General features: G+C 36.2%; 1 protein-coding gene across 1 annotated transcript; it reads left to right on the top strand.

Moving 5' to 3' along the window:
- The first annotated feature begins 258 nt into the window (after positions 1–258).
- LOC108984212 lies at positions 259–2,107 on the top strand. Its single transcript, XM_018956091.2, has 3 exons — positions 259–451; positions 702–1,031; positions 1,523–2,107. Exons 1-3 carry the CDS (start codon positions 385–387, stop codon positions 1,687–1,689), a joined length of 564 nt encoding a protein of 187 aa, XP_018811636.1. The 5' UTR covers positions 259–384; the 3' UTR covers positions 1,690–2,107.
- The last annotated feature ends 11,719 nt before the right edge of the window (positions 2,108–13,826 follow it).

Below are 13,826 nucleotides of genomic sequence, written 5' to 3' on the forward strand. Positions count from 1 at the left end.
GGCAAACAAAAACACGAATCAGTGTATAATATAAATGGTAAACAAACAGAAACTTAAAAATAGCAAGAAATCCCAAGGTGAGGTTTTCCCAAAGGAGTTTACGGTTGGAATATGGTGTATAATTAACCTCAAACCTCCAAATATAGGTATAAGTTAATTTTGATGGATCCACAAACAAGCAATGGGCCATGGATTCCGCTTTAATTCATTGTATTGTCGGAGAAAGCCATCACCTATATAAGTAAAACCTCCTCCATTCACTTCATCTCACAAAACATTAGGTTTGTCTTGTCCTTTTCAGTACATTCCATCGTTAAAAGACTCCACATTTCTCGTTGGAACCAGGGCACGCACTTACAGAAACCATCACACATTAATCCAGCCATGCCTTTCTTATCCAAGTTGCCCTTGGTTCTTTTCCTCTCATCTCTCTTCCTCCATGCTGCAATAGGTATGATCATTTCAAACTCTTTGTCATGGTTACACTGAGTGATTTATTTGTTAAGGATTGTGTATGTTTTGATTGTTCTATTGTTGGAATCTCCCCACATATCGTTGGCATGACAGAATTTAAAAATAAATTCTCTTACAAATCAAATCATGTCATGTCATGTTATCAGTGTGAAAGTTGCATCCTCCATTCTTGAAAATATAGTTTTTCCTTTTTAAACCGTGTGTTATATATGTTCATTTGTGTGTAGCTGAGCTTGTTTGCGAGAATTTGCCAAACAATGTTTGCGCATTTTCAATATCATCGTCGGGCAAAAGGTGTTTGCTGGAGACTTCTGTGGCTTGTGATCATGGAAAGGTGGAGTACCAATGCAAGACATCAGAGGTGTTGGTTAACGGCATCACTGAATACATTGAGACCGATAAATGTGTTGAAGCGTGTGGGGTTGAGAGGAACACTGTTGGAATCTCATCGGATGCCCTTCTTGATCCAAAAGCCACTGCCATGCTTTGCTCTCCTGATTGTTACCAAATGTGCCCCAACATTGTCGATCTTTACTTCAATTTGGCTGCTGGGGAGGGTAAGACTAATATTTCCAAACTCATTTTTTAAAAACACAAAAACGCAAATATACAATTGATGTGGAAATTTGTTAGATCAATTGGCATAAGAAACATATAATTTGAATTTGTTTTTAAATAACTATATATGTTGGTTTTGATCATATATGGTAATTGTAGTACTGTGTTTACAAACCAACTAACTTGTAACTGAGATCCACTATTAAAAAAATAACATTTTTTCATGTGAGTGTAGAATTTATCCACTTTTTTCAAATGGAATGAACGGGATTTTCAAATCCTAAAACTACAAATATAATTTTACATAAAATATATTAGTGTAGATTATGCAAGTGCTAATTGATTATATGATTCTTACTTGTAACAGGAGCACTCATATTGATTCTCCCTTTAATTATAATTGCTTCATCATGTATTTCGTAAAAATTATGATACGATTATGGGACCTGAAATTAATATATCTATATATATATATATATGCACTATGCAGGAGGATATTTGCCGGACCTGTGTGAGAAACAACGTGCCAATCCTCACCGTTCCATGAGCGAGCTTTTGGGTTCTGGTGTGGCCCCTGGCCCTATTTCCGGCTCTCCATCTCGAAAATTATACGAGACCGTTCCCCTTTACATTTCTGAAGCTGCCGCTCCCCTTTAATCATGTGACCATCTGCATGCATGATTTTTGGAGTACTCTGTATTTTAAAAATTAGCAATATTAGTAAAGTTGAGAGAGAATATGTGTGAAGGATTGAAATTTGAGGGTTGATCCTTCTAGTATTGGAGTGGAGTAATGTTATGATAACATCTCTACATCAGAAAATGTTTGAAAATAAAGTTTCATCATTTAAGTGATGTGAATGATGTGTTATACTCAGTTTAAAAATAGAATAACTCAATGGAGTGTACTGTTGACAACTATTGTATGCTATTTTATTTAAGAGCATATATATATATATATATATATATGTATGTGTATATATATATATATATGCTCCCATGCAGCTCCTTTTAATTTTATAAGTTGAGATTAAATAATATTAAACACGTGGCCTATTTAGGCTAGCTATATCATATTCCATATTTTTTGGAATAAACTCTCTTGGCCTAGATTTACCAAACTCTACAGATATATGTTTATTCCTGCCAATATATATATAATTAATTCACGTTACTGATCTTGTGCATGCATGTAAATTATAAATAAGAAAAGTGCCATAGATATAAAAATCAGACACAAAAGTTAATTTATAAATTAATATAATTTCATGTGATAGGTTAAATCTATTTTATAAATTGATATAATTTCAAATAATATATTAGATTTATTTTACAATAAAATCAGTTTTATTTACAATATAACGTATTACATCAAATTAAGTCAATTTATAAATTTAATTTTAGGTAATTTCTTTTTTGTTAAAGCATTTTTCTATAAATAATTATCGTATAAGAGGTCATAATTAAGATCGAGTGTTGCCATTTTGATAATAGTACGTCGGTATTGCTTTTCTTAATTACTAGGCAAGGATATTATATAAATGAACGTAATTACTTAACCTGCTTTAATCCATATATTAAACAATCCTGAAAATTAGACGTCGATCTACAACGTCCAATGTTCTTCGCCGCAATATTGAGAACCGTGAGTATCTTGCATTCTATAAATGTAGCCGCTGTTCAATTTTTTCAAATTTTCACATAAATAATAAAAAATAATTTAATTTTTTTAAATCTTAAAATAATAATAATATTAAAAATAATATTTTATTTAACTTTCAACTTTTATCTCAACTCACTATCCAAATGGCACCTTATATAGGATCCATTGGACAATACAATTATTCTAAAATATTTTATATTTCCTTCCCAAGCATCAGTACTCAAAGATAAAATATTTTAAATTTTAAATCTTTAACCTATTTATCTAATCATTATAACTTTCTCAAACTCTCACAAAAAATACAAATTAAAACAATATTTCCTTTTCAAATTTTAAAATAAAAATAATATTAAAAGATTATATTCAATCAATTTTCTAACTTTAAATTATTTTATTCAACTTTTTCTCTCTCGTTTTTTAAAACACAATAAAACATCATAACTCAAATTATTTCACTATTATTCACAGATATATTCTAAGAATCTAAACGGGCCCCTAATAAAGTGCTAATATAGTATAAATTGATTTGAAAGATAAATTTAAAATTTAAAATTTTATAAATCAAATTTTACTATTTAAGTAATGTAGATGATGTGCTGATCTACACTGAGCTAAAAATAAAATAACCCTTCGTCCCTGCTTGGAAATTAAGCTGTCCAAAATCTTTGCAAATCCTGGAGGAAATTTTTAATTCTTTCTTGTTCTATGGGTGAATGTACATGACAAACATATATACAAAGTACAAGTGATCAATGTTGGCAGCCACTGTCGTGGGGTCCCTTCCCTCCACCCCCGAGTGCGCTGCCAAGGAAGAGGCCCCTCCCTCAAGTTGTTTTCATCATTATTTTCAAGAAAATTGATATTTGCAGTCATAAAATGAGCATATACTATACACTGATTCTGAAAAAATTGATTAAATATAGGATTCACATGAAAAAATTAACTTTTTAACAATAGACCCCACTCTTTTTTAAAAAAAGTACATGATACTTACACAACCTATCACTATATTTAGCATTACTCTTATTTCAAAACGTCTCAAGTGATATGAACCCGCGAGAATAGAACCCTTTGAACCCACAATCAATTTGAAAACTCTCCAATAAAGTCAAAATCAAGCCAATTGATGGAGAATCTAGACCCGATAAGAACTCGCTTCAAGAACCTAGATTATATTAAAATATAGACCCGTTGAAGAACCCGTCTCAAGAACCTAAATTACAAAGGAGGAACGCCACAAAGGTTGTGATTTACTTTTGATAAGTTTAAAAGTTCAATTAAGAACAAGAGGAGATAAACTCAACACACAATAAATAAATTCATCAAATTTCATAAACTTATTAAAATGAGGCTACAAAGAATTTTTAAAGCAAAACATAATCAAACCCTAGCTAAAATAATACCCCATATTCCAAAAATGCCCCTGGATGATCAGTGATGCGGCTACAGTGCGGCTACAGTACTCGCTACAGTAAAACCTTAACCCTAGTTCAATAAAATACCCTTTGTGTGATTAGTGCCGCATCTACAGTGCAGTTGTAGTACTCGCTACAGTAAAACTCTAACGCTAGTTCAATAAAATAATAATTTTCCCAACATGCCCTTGCATAGGCCTTAAGTGCTTCCTATAATAAATCTAATTATTTTAAACTAATAAAATAAGTCATTTAAATGAATTAAATAAGTTGAAAACCTTCAAGTGCCCAAAGCCTTTAAGTCATGTTATTGACATTTCCATAGCATATCAAATTAATCAAAACCAGATCTTCATCATTTAAGCTCATCTTGAATGTTGGGCTCTTGCTAGACTCGTCCCAAGTGGATTGCTCGCCTCATTGATCTTGTTAGCTCTTGATCTTGTGATTGATCTGGAACTTGCAAAAGATCTTTAAGAATGGGCCCACTTTGATTCTCATCATCAAGGTTAGAACGCTGGCCTAAGGGTGCACCCTGAAACTTAACAGTATTATCGAGTTGCACATTTCAGTTTTTCATAGTTGGTGATGCACATTGCGCAAGGCATAGAACCTAAGGAGAAAATGCATAATTATACATGAAATCAACTGGAATGAGCTGTCATAGCCATCAAAATTAAACGGTTTTGCAACCAACGTTCATCATCCATGCAACGTCGTGGTTCGGTTTGTAATCGTTACAAATTTCACATCATTTTAAATTTGAAAATTTATATTTTGTAAATCGATTGGTTTGAAAGACACATCTCCCGTACCATTTGTTGGGTTGCATGGGGAGACTAGTTCGTGAGCAGAAAAGTTGCAGACTGTGAGTTCGCTTGAGGTGTGCTCGATAGTGGGCTTGAACGAAGCTCAACTTTTGAGTTCGCTCAAGTCTAGCACGATAGTGCTTCAAATGAGACACAAATCCTAGTGTTTGCTCAAGTTGTGCTCGACGCACTGCTCAAGCCAATGTCCATTGGTTGTTTTCTCAAGGAGCGGTCGACACGCCGCTTGAGCGAAGGATGTATTTTTTGTAATTAGGGTTTTCAGTGCTGTCTTCTATATATATGTAATATTTTGATCTCTTATACACATTTTTGGCAGTTTTCAATGAGAACAAAAAGAGACAAATTGTGAGTGCATATTGTGTGAGAGAAAAAACCCTAGAGAGAGTGAGTTGAGATTGTATGATTGTAATGTCTTCCGAATCAACAAAATTTATGCAACTCTGTGGACATAGGCACATTGCCGAACCACGTAAATTGTGTGTCGTGTAATTGTTGCTTTTAATTGTTTGCCATCGTTGGTGTACATTTTTTTCACAACAACTAGTATCAAGAGCCAAGATCGAGTCTGAAGGAGAACAATGGCTAGAGACAAACTGAAAGCACTCGAGATTGAGAAGTTCGACGGCATTGACTTTGGGTATTGGAGGATGCTGATCGAGGACTATTTTTATGGAAAGAGGCTTCATCTTCCACTATTGGAAAGAAGCCAGAAAGCATGGACGATGTTAAGTGGAATCTGTTAGATCGACAGGATTTGAGGGTTATTCAAATGACCCTATCCAGAATAGTGGCGCACAACATTATTAAGGAGAAAACCACGACGGATTTCACGGTGGCTTTGTCAGGTATGTATGAAAAGCTGTCGACAAATAAGAAGGTGCATCTGATGAAGAAGTTGTTCAATCTAAAGATGTCAAAATGTATGTATGTGGTCCAACACTTGAATGACTTTAATATGATCACAAATTAATTGTCTTCTATAGAGATTGAGTTTGATGATGAGATCAGAGCATTGATTTTCTTGGCGTCGCTGCCAAATAGTTGGGAGGCTCTAAGGATTGTAGTGAGTAGTTCAGCCGGCAAAATGAAACTGAACTACGATGACGTACGTGACATAATGCTTGCTGAAGAGGTACGTAGAAGAGACTCTGGTGAGTTCTCAAGTTGGGATTGGCCCTGAATGTTGACAATTGGGGCAGAAGACATGACATGTCAAGCTCCAAAAGCAGGGGCAGGAGCAAGACGAGATCTAGGCAGCAGATCATTTGCTGGAGTCATGGCAAGCCGGGCCACATCAAGAGAGACTGTCGAAATCAAGAAAGTGTTGAGAATGACGTTGTGAATGCAATGGCTGAAGAAATACAGGACGCCCTAATCCTTGTAATGGACAGTCTAATTGATGACTGGATGTTGGATTCATGGGCTTTGTTCTATTGCACCTTACATCGAGAGATCATGCATAACTATGTTGCTGGTAATTTTGGAAAGATATATCATGTATCTAACTGATAGAAAGGCACTGGATGTCGTGGGAGTGGGTGATGTGTGCATCACACTTCCAAACAGGGGTGTGTGGGCTTTACAGCAAGTTGGACATGTTCTAAATCTGAAGAAAAATCTGATCTTTCTAGGACAGCTCGATGACAGTGGTTATGCAATAGCATTTTTTGGAAGAGCGTGGATGATCACTAAGGGTGAGCTGGTCTTGGTGCCTGGTAAGAGATATAACTTTTTGTATTTGACATCAGGGTCTAGTGATGTGCAGAAAAATACAAGAGTGCAAAAATGTATGTTTTTTTGCACAAATCAAATGAGGAAACAAAATGGAGTCAGTTTTGTTGTTCCTCATGTAAGCTTAGAGAAGTTGGCTAAGGTTGTCAGGATCGGTTCAAGACCAGATACTCCTAGTGCAGTGGGAGTTGTGAGTCGCCCATTGGATGTGCTGACTGAAGGGCGATGCACGTCAAAGATTGAAGTCGGGCTTGACTTTAGTGCTTTTTCTGGTTTGGGGACGGGAGCTGTGAGCGGTAGAGGTGATAGGGCTTGGCTATAAACAATGGCTGGCATGTGGAGAATCAGTCTCGAAGTGGGAGATTGTTAGGCTGCATGTGGAGCCTAGGTCGTGAGCTAGAAAGGCACAGACAGAGACTTCGCTCTACTATCACTCGAGCGAAGCATAACCCGTGAGTTCGCTCGAGATGCACTCGATAGTGGGCTCGAGCGAAGCTCAACCCATGAGTTCACTCAAGTCTCGCACAAAAGTGGGCTCGAGCAAGGTACAAACCCTAGTCGAGCCAATGTCCCTTAGTTGTTAGCTCGAGGTGTGATCGACATGCCGCTCAAGTGAAGGATGTATTTTTTTGCCAATTAGGATTTCCAACACCGTCTTCTATAAATATGTAATATTTTGATCTCTTGTATACGTTTTTAGTCGTTTTCAATGAGAACAAAGATTGGCAAAGTGTGAGTGCATATTTTGAGAGTGAAAAAGTCCTAGAGAGAGTGAGTTAAGATTGTGTAATTGTAATCTCCTCTGAATCAATAAAATTTATGCAACTCTGTGGACGTAATCAAATCACGTAAATTATGTGTCATGTGATTGTTTTTTTCATTTTGTTTTTTTTCATCGTTGGTGTGTTATTTTTACATAACACCATTAACATAGCGTAATCTAATTTATGTACAAGAAAATCTTTTATAAATCACATCTTATCATATCACAAATGTGAAATTCATACCAATCATTGTATGCTTAACACATCAGTATCCTATTCTTTTTCACGGTAGACAAGGTCTTGTTTGGTTACACAGATAAGATGATATGAGATGAAAAATTTGTGAATAGTAATAAAATAGTTTAAATTAAAATGTTTTATGTGCTTTTGGGAAATGAGAAAGAAGAATTTGAATAAAAATATTCTAAAACTAAAATATTATTAGAATATAATTTAGTATTACTTTTGTTTTGAGATTTGAAAAAATTGAATTATTTTTTGTGTTTTATTAGAAAGTTTGAAAAATTTGTAATGACTAGATGAAAAAGTTAAAAAGTTAAAAATTTAAAATTAAAAAGTGTTTGTATTTGAATATTAAGATAAGATGAGATGAATAGAGACCATTTGTAAAACCAAATGGGGGGCATAAGCATGCATGGGATGTTTGCTCATTGATTTTAAAATAAAAAGTTGACTTCCCCTCTTCTATCTCGTTCTCATCTCAGCCGCTTGACATTTTTCTATCTACCAATCACACTCTCTTTTGGAGAAAAATACTCACCCAAATGCTTCACACTTTTGGCATTTTTATTTTTATTTTTTTGACATTGGATCACATTCTAAGAGAGAAGAAGTAACTCTTCGATCCATCCAAGACCGGGGCATTGCAATTTAAGTTTGTGTATTTGAGCACTGGCATCCCATTGGCTATAACAACTAGTTAGCAATATTTTAACCAATGAGGATGCAAATAGGGTTAAAAGGTTAGCTAAACTATCTTTTGCAACAGTGATTATCCAAATATGTAGGACGCTGTTATTTAGATAAATTAATAATTTATTATTGTTTCTTTACCAAGCAAACTATAAATTTCATTAGCAAGATCATTTAGAGTCTTATGATTATTTTGTCCAACCCAATCATACTTTTTCCTCTACATTGAAAATAATTTAATTAAAGTATTAATTATTCTATCCAACCGAACCATTAAAAATATGATTATTATACTATCAAAAAAAATATGATTATTATATCTAATCAGACCACAAATATAAATAAAAACAATAATTTAATTACAATGAACGAAATGACCGTTATGTTATTAAATATAAAATCATAAAAAAAATGTGCATGTCATAAATTATACAAGTTAACACATAATATATTTTATTGGATTAAAAATTAGAATATGACCGGTAGATTTGCAATATTTGAGGAAAATAAATTAAACAAAAGATAATAAAAAAAGTCAGGAATAATAATATTTTATTATTATATAGAGTTTAGACAAGTTATCCAATGTGTGATTTGATTTGAGTGAGATAGACGAAAGGCAAAAAATATGATATTAGGCAAATTTTGGCTAATGGGATAGGAAGCTTATGCTAATGTTGTTAGTGATTGCCTTCGTTGATTTTACTAAAAAATCAAGCCTTTACCCAACTCAAGCAAGCCCTAACTACTCCCCATGATAGGCCTACCTAAATTTACTAAAATCTTTATTGTTGAGTGTGGTGTCTTTTGAGAAGGCATCAGTGCAGTGCTTATACAGAACGGGTGTCCCTTTGCTTACTTCAACCAAGGCCTTAAGTATAAAAATCTTCATCTCTCCACCAATGAGGAGTTTCTTGCCTTGGTACTGGCTGTAAAGAAGTGGTGTGCATATCTGTTGGGACAAAAATTCAGGCTTCACACTAACTAACAAGTTCTCAAATATTTGGTGGAACGGAGAATTGGTACTCTAGCATAACAGAAGTGGATATCTAAGCTAATTGGATATGAATTCACAGTAGATACAAGGCAAATCGAGAAAACAAGGCAGCAGATGCCCTATCAGACGAAGTCCACTACAGGAATCAACCTATGCTCTCTCCCTGTCCCAACCCCAGACATTATGGCTCACTATAAGCTACAAGAGGGACACTCACTGATGAGAAGCATACATTATGGCATGATATTGTATTATACAAAGGCAGATTCATCTTGGTGGTTCCACGCAACTCCATCAACTAACCTTACAATAGATGCATGATAACTTGCTAGCGGGACACTCGGGATATCACAAAACACAAGTGTCAGAAAAGGTTTTTACTAGCATGGCATGAAGGCTACGGTAAGACAATACATCCGAGAATGTGAGGTTTGTCAGCAGGACAAGACAGAGCATCACCACCTAGCAGGCCTCCTCTAGACTCATCTAGCCACTCCTAGTACCAAACCTGCCATGGACAGATCTTAGTAAGGATTTTATCGAGGGTCTTCCCTCCTCCCACCACAGAAATGTCATCATGTACTAGTCGATCGGTTGAAGCAATTTATGGGTTTCCCGTCCCAAAATTCTCCATTTCACCCCCAGAACCACCAGAGTTAAAGCCATGGAAGAAGCCCTTAAGGAACGGGATAAGCTCTTAAAGGTTTTGAAGGATCACTTACCGGAATCACAGGAGAAGATGAAAAATTTCGCCGATCTGTAGAGGTTGGAACGGAGCTTTGAAGTGGGCATGTGGGTTTATCTCAAGCTTAAACCCTACCTGCAACTTTCGATCGCTACTCGACAAAACCAAAATCTTCTCCTCGATTTTATAGACCTTTCTGAATTCTTGAGAAGCTGGGAACAGTCGAGTATTGTCTTCAACAACTCCAGAAGCTAAGCTCCATCCAATCTTCCACGTTTCATGCTTGAAGCAGCACCTAGTATTTTGAATTTCTGTCCCAACAAGCAAGGTCGCCACTTCTACACTGCAGTCACTAAAGCTAGCAACTCATTCTCATATGTAGAAAGCAACAAGGTTCTACCTTTGAGAAATTTGCTAAAATATGCAATTGGTTGTCTCTCTTGCATTAGAATTGCCCCTAGCCTAGTGACACTAGCATCACTCCACTATGAAGGCCTTGGAGAAGTCAGATAGCCTTAGCACAAGTGGTTGTCTAACAGCTTACTTCAATTCCACAAATGCTGCCACGGCTGACTCAGTCCATTTAAAGGCATTTTTCTTCAACAATGCTATTAAAGGTGCTTCAATAGATCTATAACCCTTTATGAACTGCCTATACTAGCCAGTAAGTCCAAGGAACCCTCTCAATGATTTTAAAGAATAAGGAACAAGCCACTCCAACATAGATGAGATCTTGGCTGGGCTAGCTTTAACCCATATGCTCGAGATCAAATGCTCCATAGACTCTACTTCAATTGCTCCAAACTTGCACTTAGAAAACTTAGCAAATAATTTGTGTTGCCTCAAAATATTCAAGACTTCTCTCAAGTGCTCCAGATGATCAGAATAAGTCTTTCTATACCCTAGTGTATTATAAAAAAAACTAGTAAAAACTTCCTTAAGAAGAGCTTAAACACATCATATCAGCTCTTGGAAAGAGACAGGGGCATTGGTGAGCCCAAATGACATCACTAAAAATTCGTTCTGACCTTCATAGGTCCTAAACATTGTCTTTCGTAGATCCTCCACACTCACTCTGATCCGGTGCTAACCAAATCTCATATCTAACTTGGAAAAAACTTGAGCTCCAAACAGTTCATCCAGCAGCTCATCAATCACATGAATGGGGAATTTTTCTTTGATGATTTCTTAGTTCAAAGCTCTATAATCAATACACATTCTCAATCTCCCATATAACACCTGCTTTCAAGAGACCCCACACAAGCTTCTCAATCTTGACCTTCTGATAAAAAAGGAATTTGTGGGGTCTAACCAAGATAGGTGGGGTTCCATTCTTCAGCACAATTTGATGATCACATGATCTGGGAGGTGGTAACCTAGTTGGTTCCTCAAAAGTTCTTGAAATTCTTTAAGCAACTCAGATACTTCCAATTGAGTCTTGTCATCTTGCTTACTGACTTCAGCAGAAACCAGTTGTAAAAATCATCCTTGCTTCCTTACTAAAGATGACCTCAAGAAATTACTTACATCCTCCATAGAGGTATCCCTAGCACACAAGCCTTGCAGCATTAGATCATTTCCCATTGACTAGAATTGCATAGTCATCTTCATGAAATCCCAAATAATAGGCCTTAGTGTCCTCAACCATTGAACATCAAGAACCACATGCATACACACGCACAACCCATCGAACATCACAACTTCCCAATGTCAATAGGTGAAAAGAAACAAGGAATTTATTAGTGTGAATCTTGACATGGGATTCTTCACTCTTCCTTTACTCAACAATTTCTGTAACACCCCGGCCCAATCAAGGTCAAATTTTTTTTTTTATTTATTTTGTTTTAGTTTATTCGATTTTTTTTATTATTTTTTTTTCACACGTTAACTTCCACACGTTTTATTATTTCCGTCTATTTTTTTTCCCCTAGGTCTTCCTCTCGTCCACGACATACATACACACGCACAACTCAGTTTCCGCATGCACGTCTCACATGCACGGTTACCTTCCTTTCTTTTCGCATCTAGGGTTTTAATCAACTCTATAAATGCATGTTTTTCTCTCAAGAGAAGTTGCCGCAGCAGCCCATGCATAGTTGCACTCCACACTGCCGTCAACAGCTACACTGACCTCCGCCACGCACCGTCCACTTCTGCAGTGCACCACCCACAACCAGCACAGGTCGAACTCGACCACGAGTACTCAGATCACGACAAGAGACCCACCCACAGAGAGCCACTCCACAAAAGCCAAAGCCCGCGTTTGTCCACCGCACGGAGCCACCCTGCCCAAACCTCACAACCACCACCGAAGCTCTTCCACGCCGCAACCCACACGGCAAGCCCCCTGCACGAGGAAGACGCTGCTTCACTACCACCGAAGGACCCCTGTTTTTAATACTCGAAACAGAGCAATCTTGACTCAACCAATCCACAGCCCTTAAGCCACCGCCCACGCCGTTTGCCTCAGCCACCGTGGTACAACTCCCACTGCCCAGCCACCCTGCCTCCTCCACGGTCAAACAAACACTGAAGAAACCTCTGTTTTTGTCCCTGAAAACATAGCAAATTTCTTTTCTTCTTGCTGCTGTTCGACCCAAACCAGCCGAGTGACACTGCCGCCAACCTCTTCCACGACATCGCCACCGCACAGAGAGTATCATTTGGCGCTGCACTCCATCCAAGTTCGTCACTCTCCTCTCGGTAAGCTACCCCCGAACTCAACTCTCCTCTCTGTCCCTCTCCGTCTCTCTCTCTTGCTCATCTCTCTCCCTCTCTCTCTCTCAATCTCAGTGCTCTGCCGCCGCGTGGACCACCTTCGACCTCCGCCCAGCACTGCCGTTGCGTCTCTCGTTCTCTTCTCGGTGAGTATCTCGCGCCCCACCTCGCCGACTGTTGCACCGTAAACTTATTCAACGTTTTCTCAAGAATTTACGTAAAGTTAGTTTTTCATATTTTTGGATATGAAATTACAATATTACCCTTATTATTGGGTGGTTTCAATTTGGTATTATGTTTATATTAAATCTGTTTTTTTACATGGTCTTTGTGGGAAGTATAAGAAATTTACTAAAAATAAATAGGGTTCTCAAATTGTACTAATGGTAGCATATTATTTTTACAATAAGTGTGAAATTTTATTTTGAACATTTTCATTATGATTACAGAAAATCACTTAAGTATTTTTACACTTTAGATATGATTTAGTCTATTTAAAAATAGTTATGGTTTATTTTAAAATATTTTGGGATAATTATATTATCCAGTATTAAACTTTATAGTTTGTTTTCATTAATAAATATGTCAGACTTTTAAATGTTTTAGTCAAAGTTATTAAATCAATATTAATGATTTTTAGAAAGTGATTATTTATAATTTGAGGTTATGGAATTTTAGGTTTTGAGGAATTAAATAGGTTATTTTAGAAGTTTAGGATTAGATATCAAAATACGTAATTAATTGGAAATTTACGAGAATTGCGTAATTATTTTATAGGTGACGATTAATTATTGTTCGACATTTTGAGGAAAATTTCGAAAAAAAGCTAAGAAGTCCAGATAAACAGGGTTTCTATGTTAGACTTTGCATTAAATAAAATGAACTGAGATCCTTTTTGGAAAATGTGCATGTTTTGCTATGAAAAAAATCTGAAAACAACATCAGTTATTTGTTCTGCATTATTCATGAGATTATGTTTAAGAAGAAAATATTTTCTATCATGATTGGTGTAGACATGAGCTTATTTTTGACATTCTGTTTCTGAACTTTGAAAAAGAT

Source organism: Juglans regia, chromosome 4, assembly GCF_001411555.2.
Source record: "Juglans regia cultivar Chandler chromosome 4, Walnut 2.0, whole genome shotgun sequence".
NCBI classification, from domain to species: Eukaryota; Viridiplantae; Streptophyta; class Magnoliopsida; order Fagales; family Juglandaceae; genus Juglans; species Juglans regia.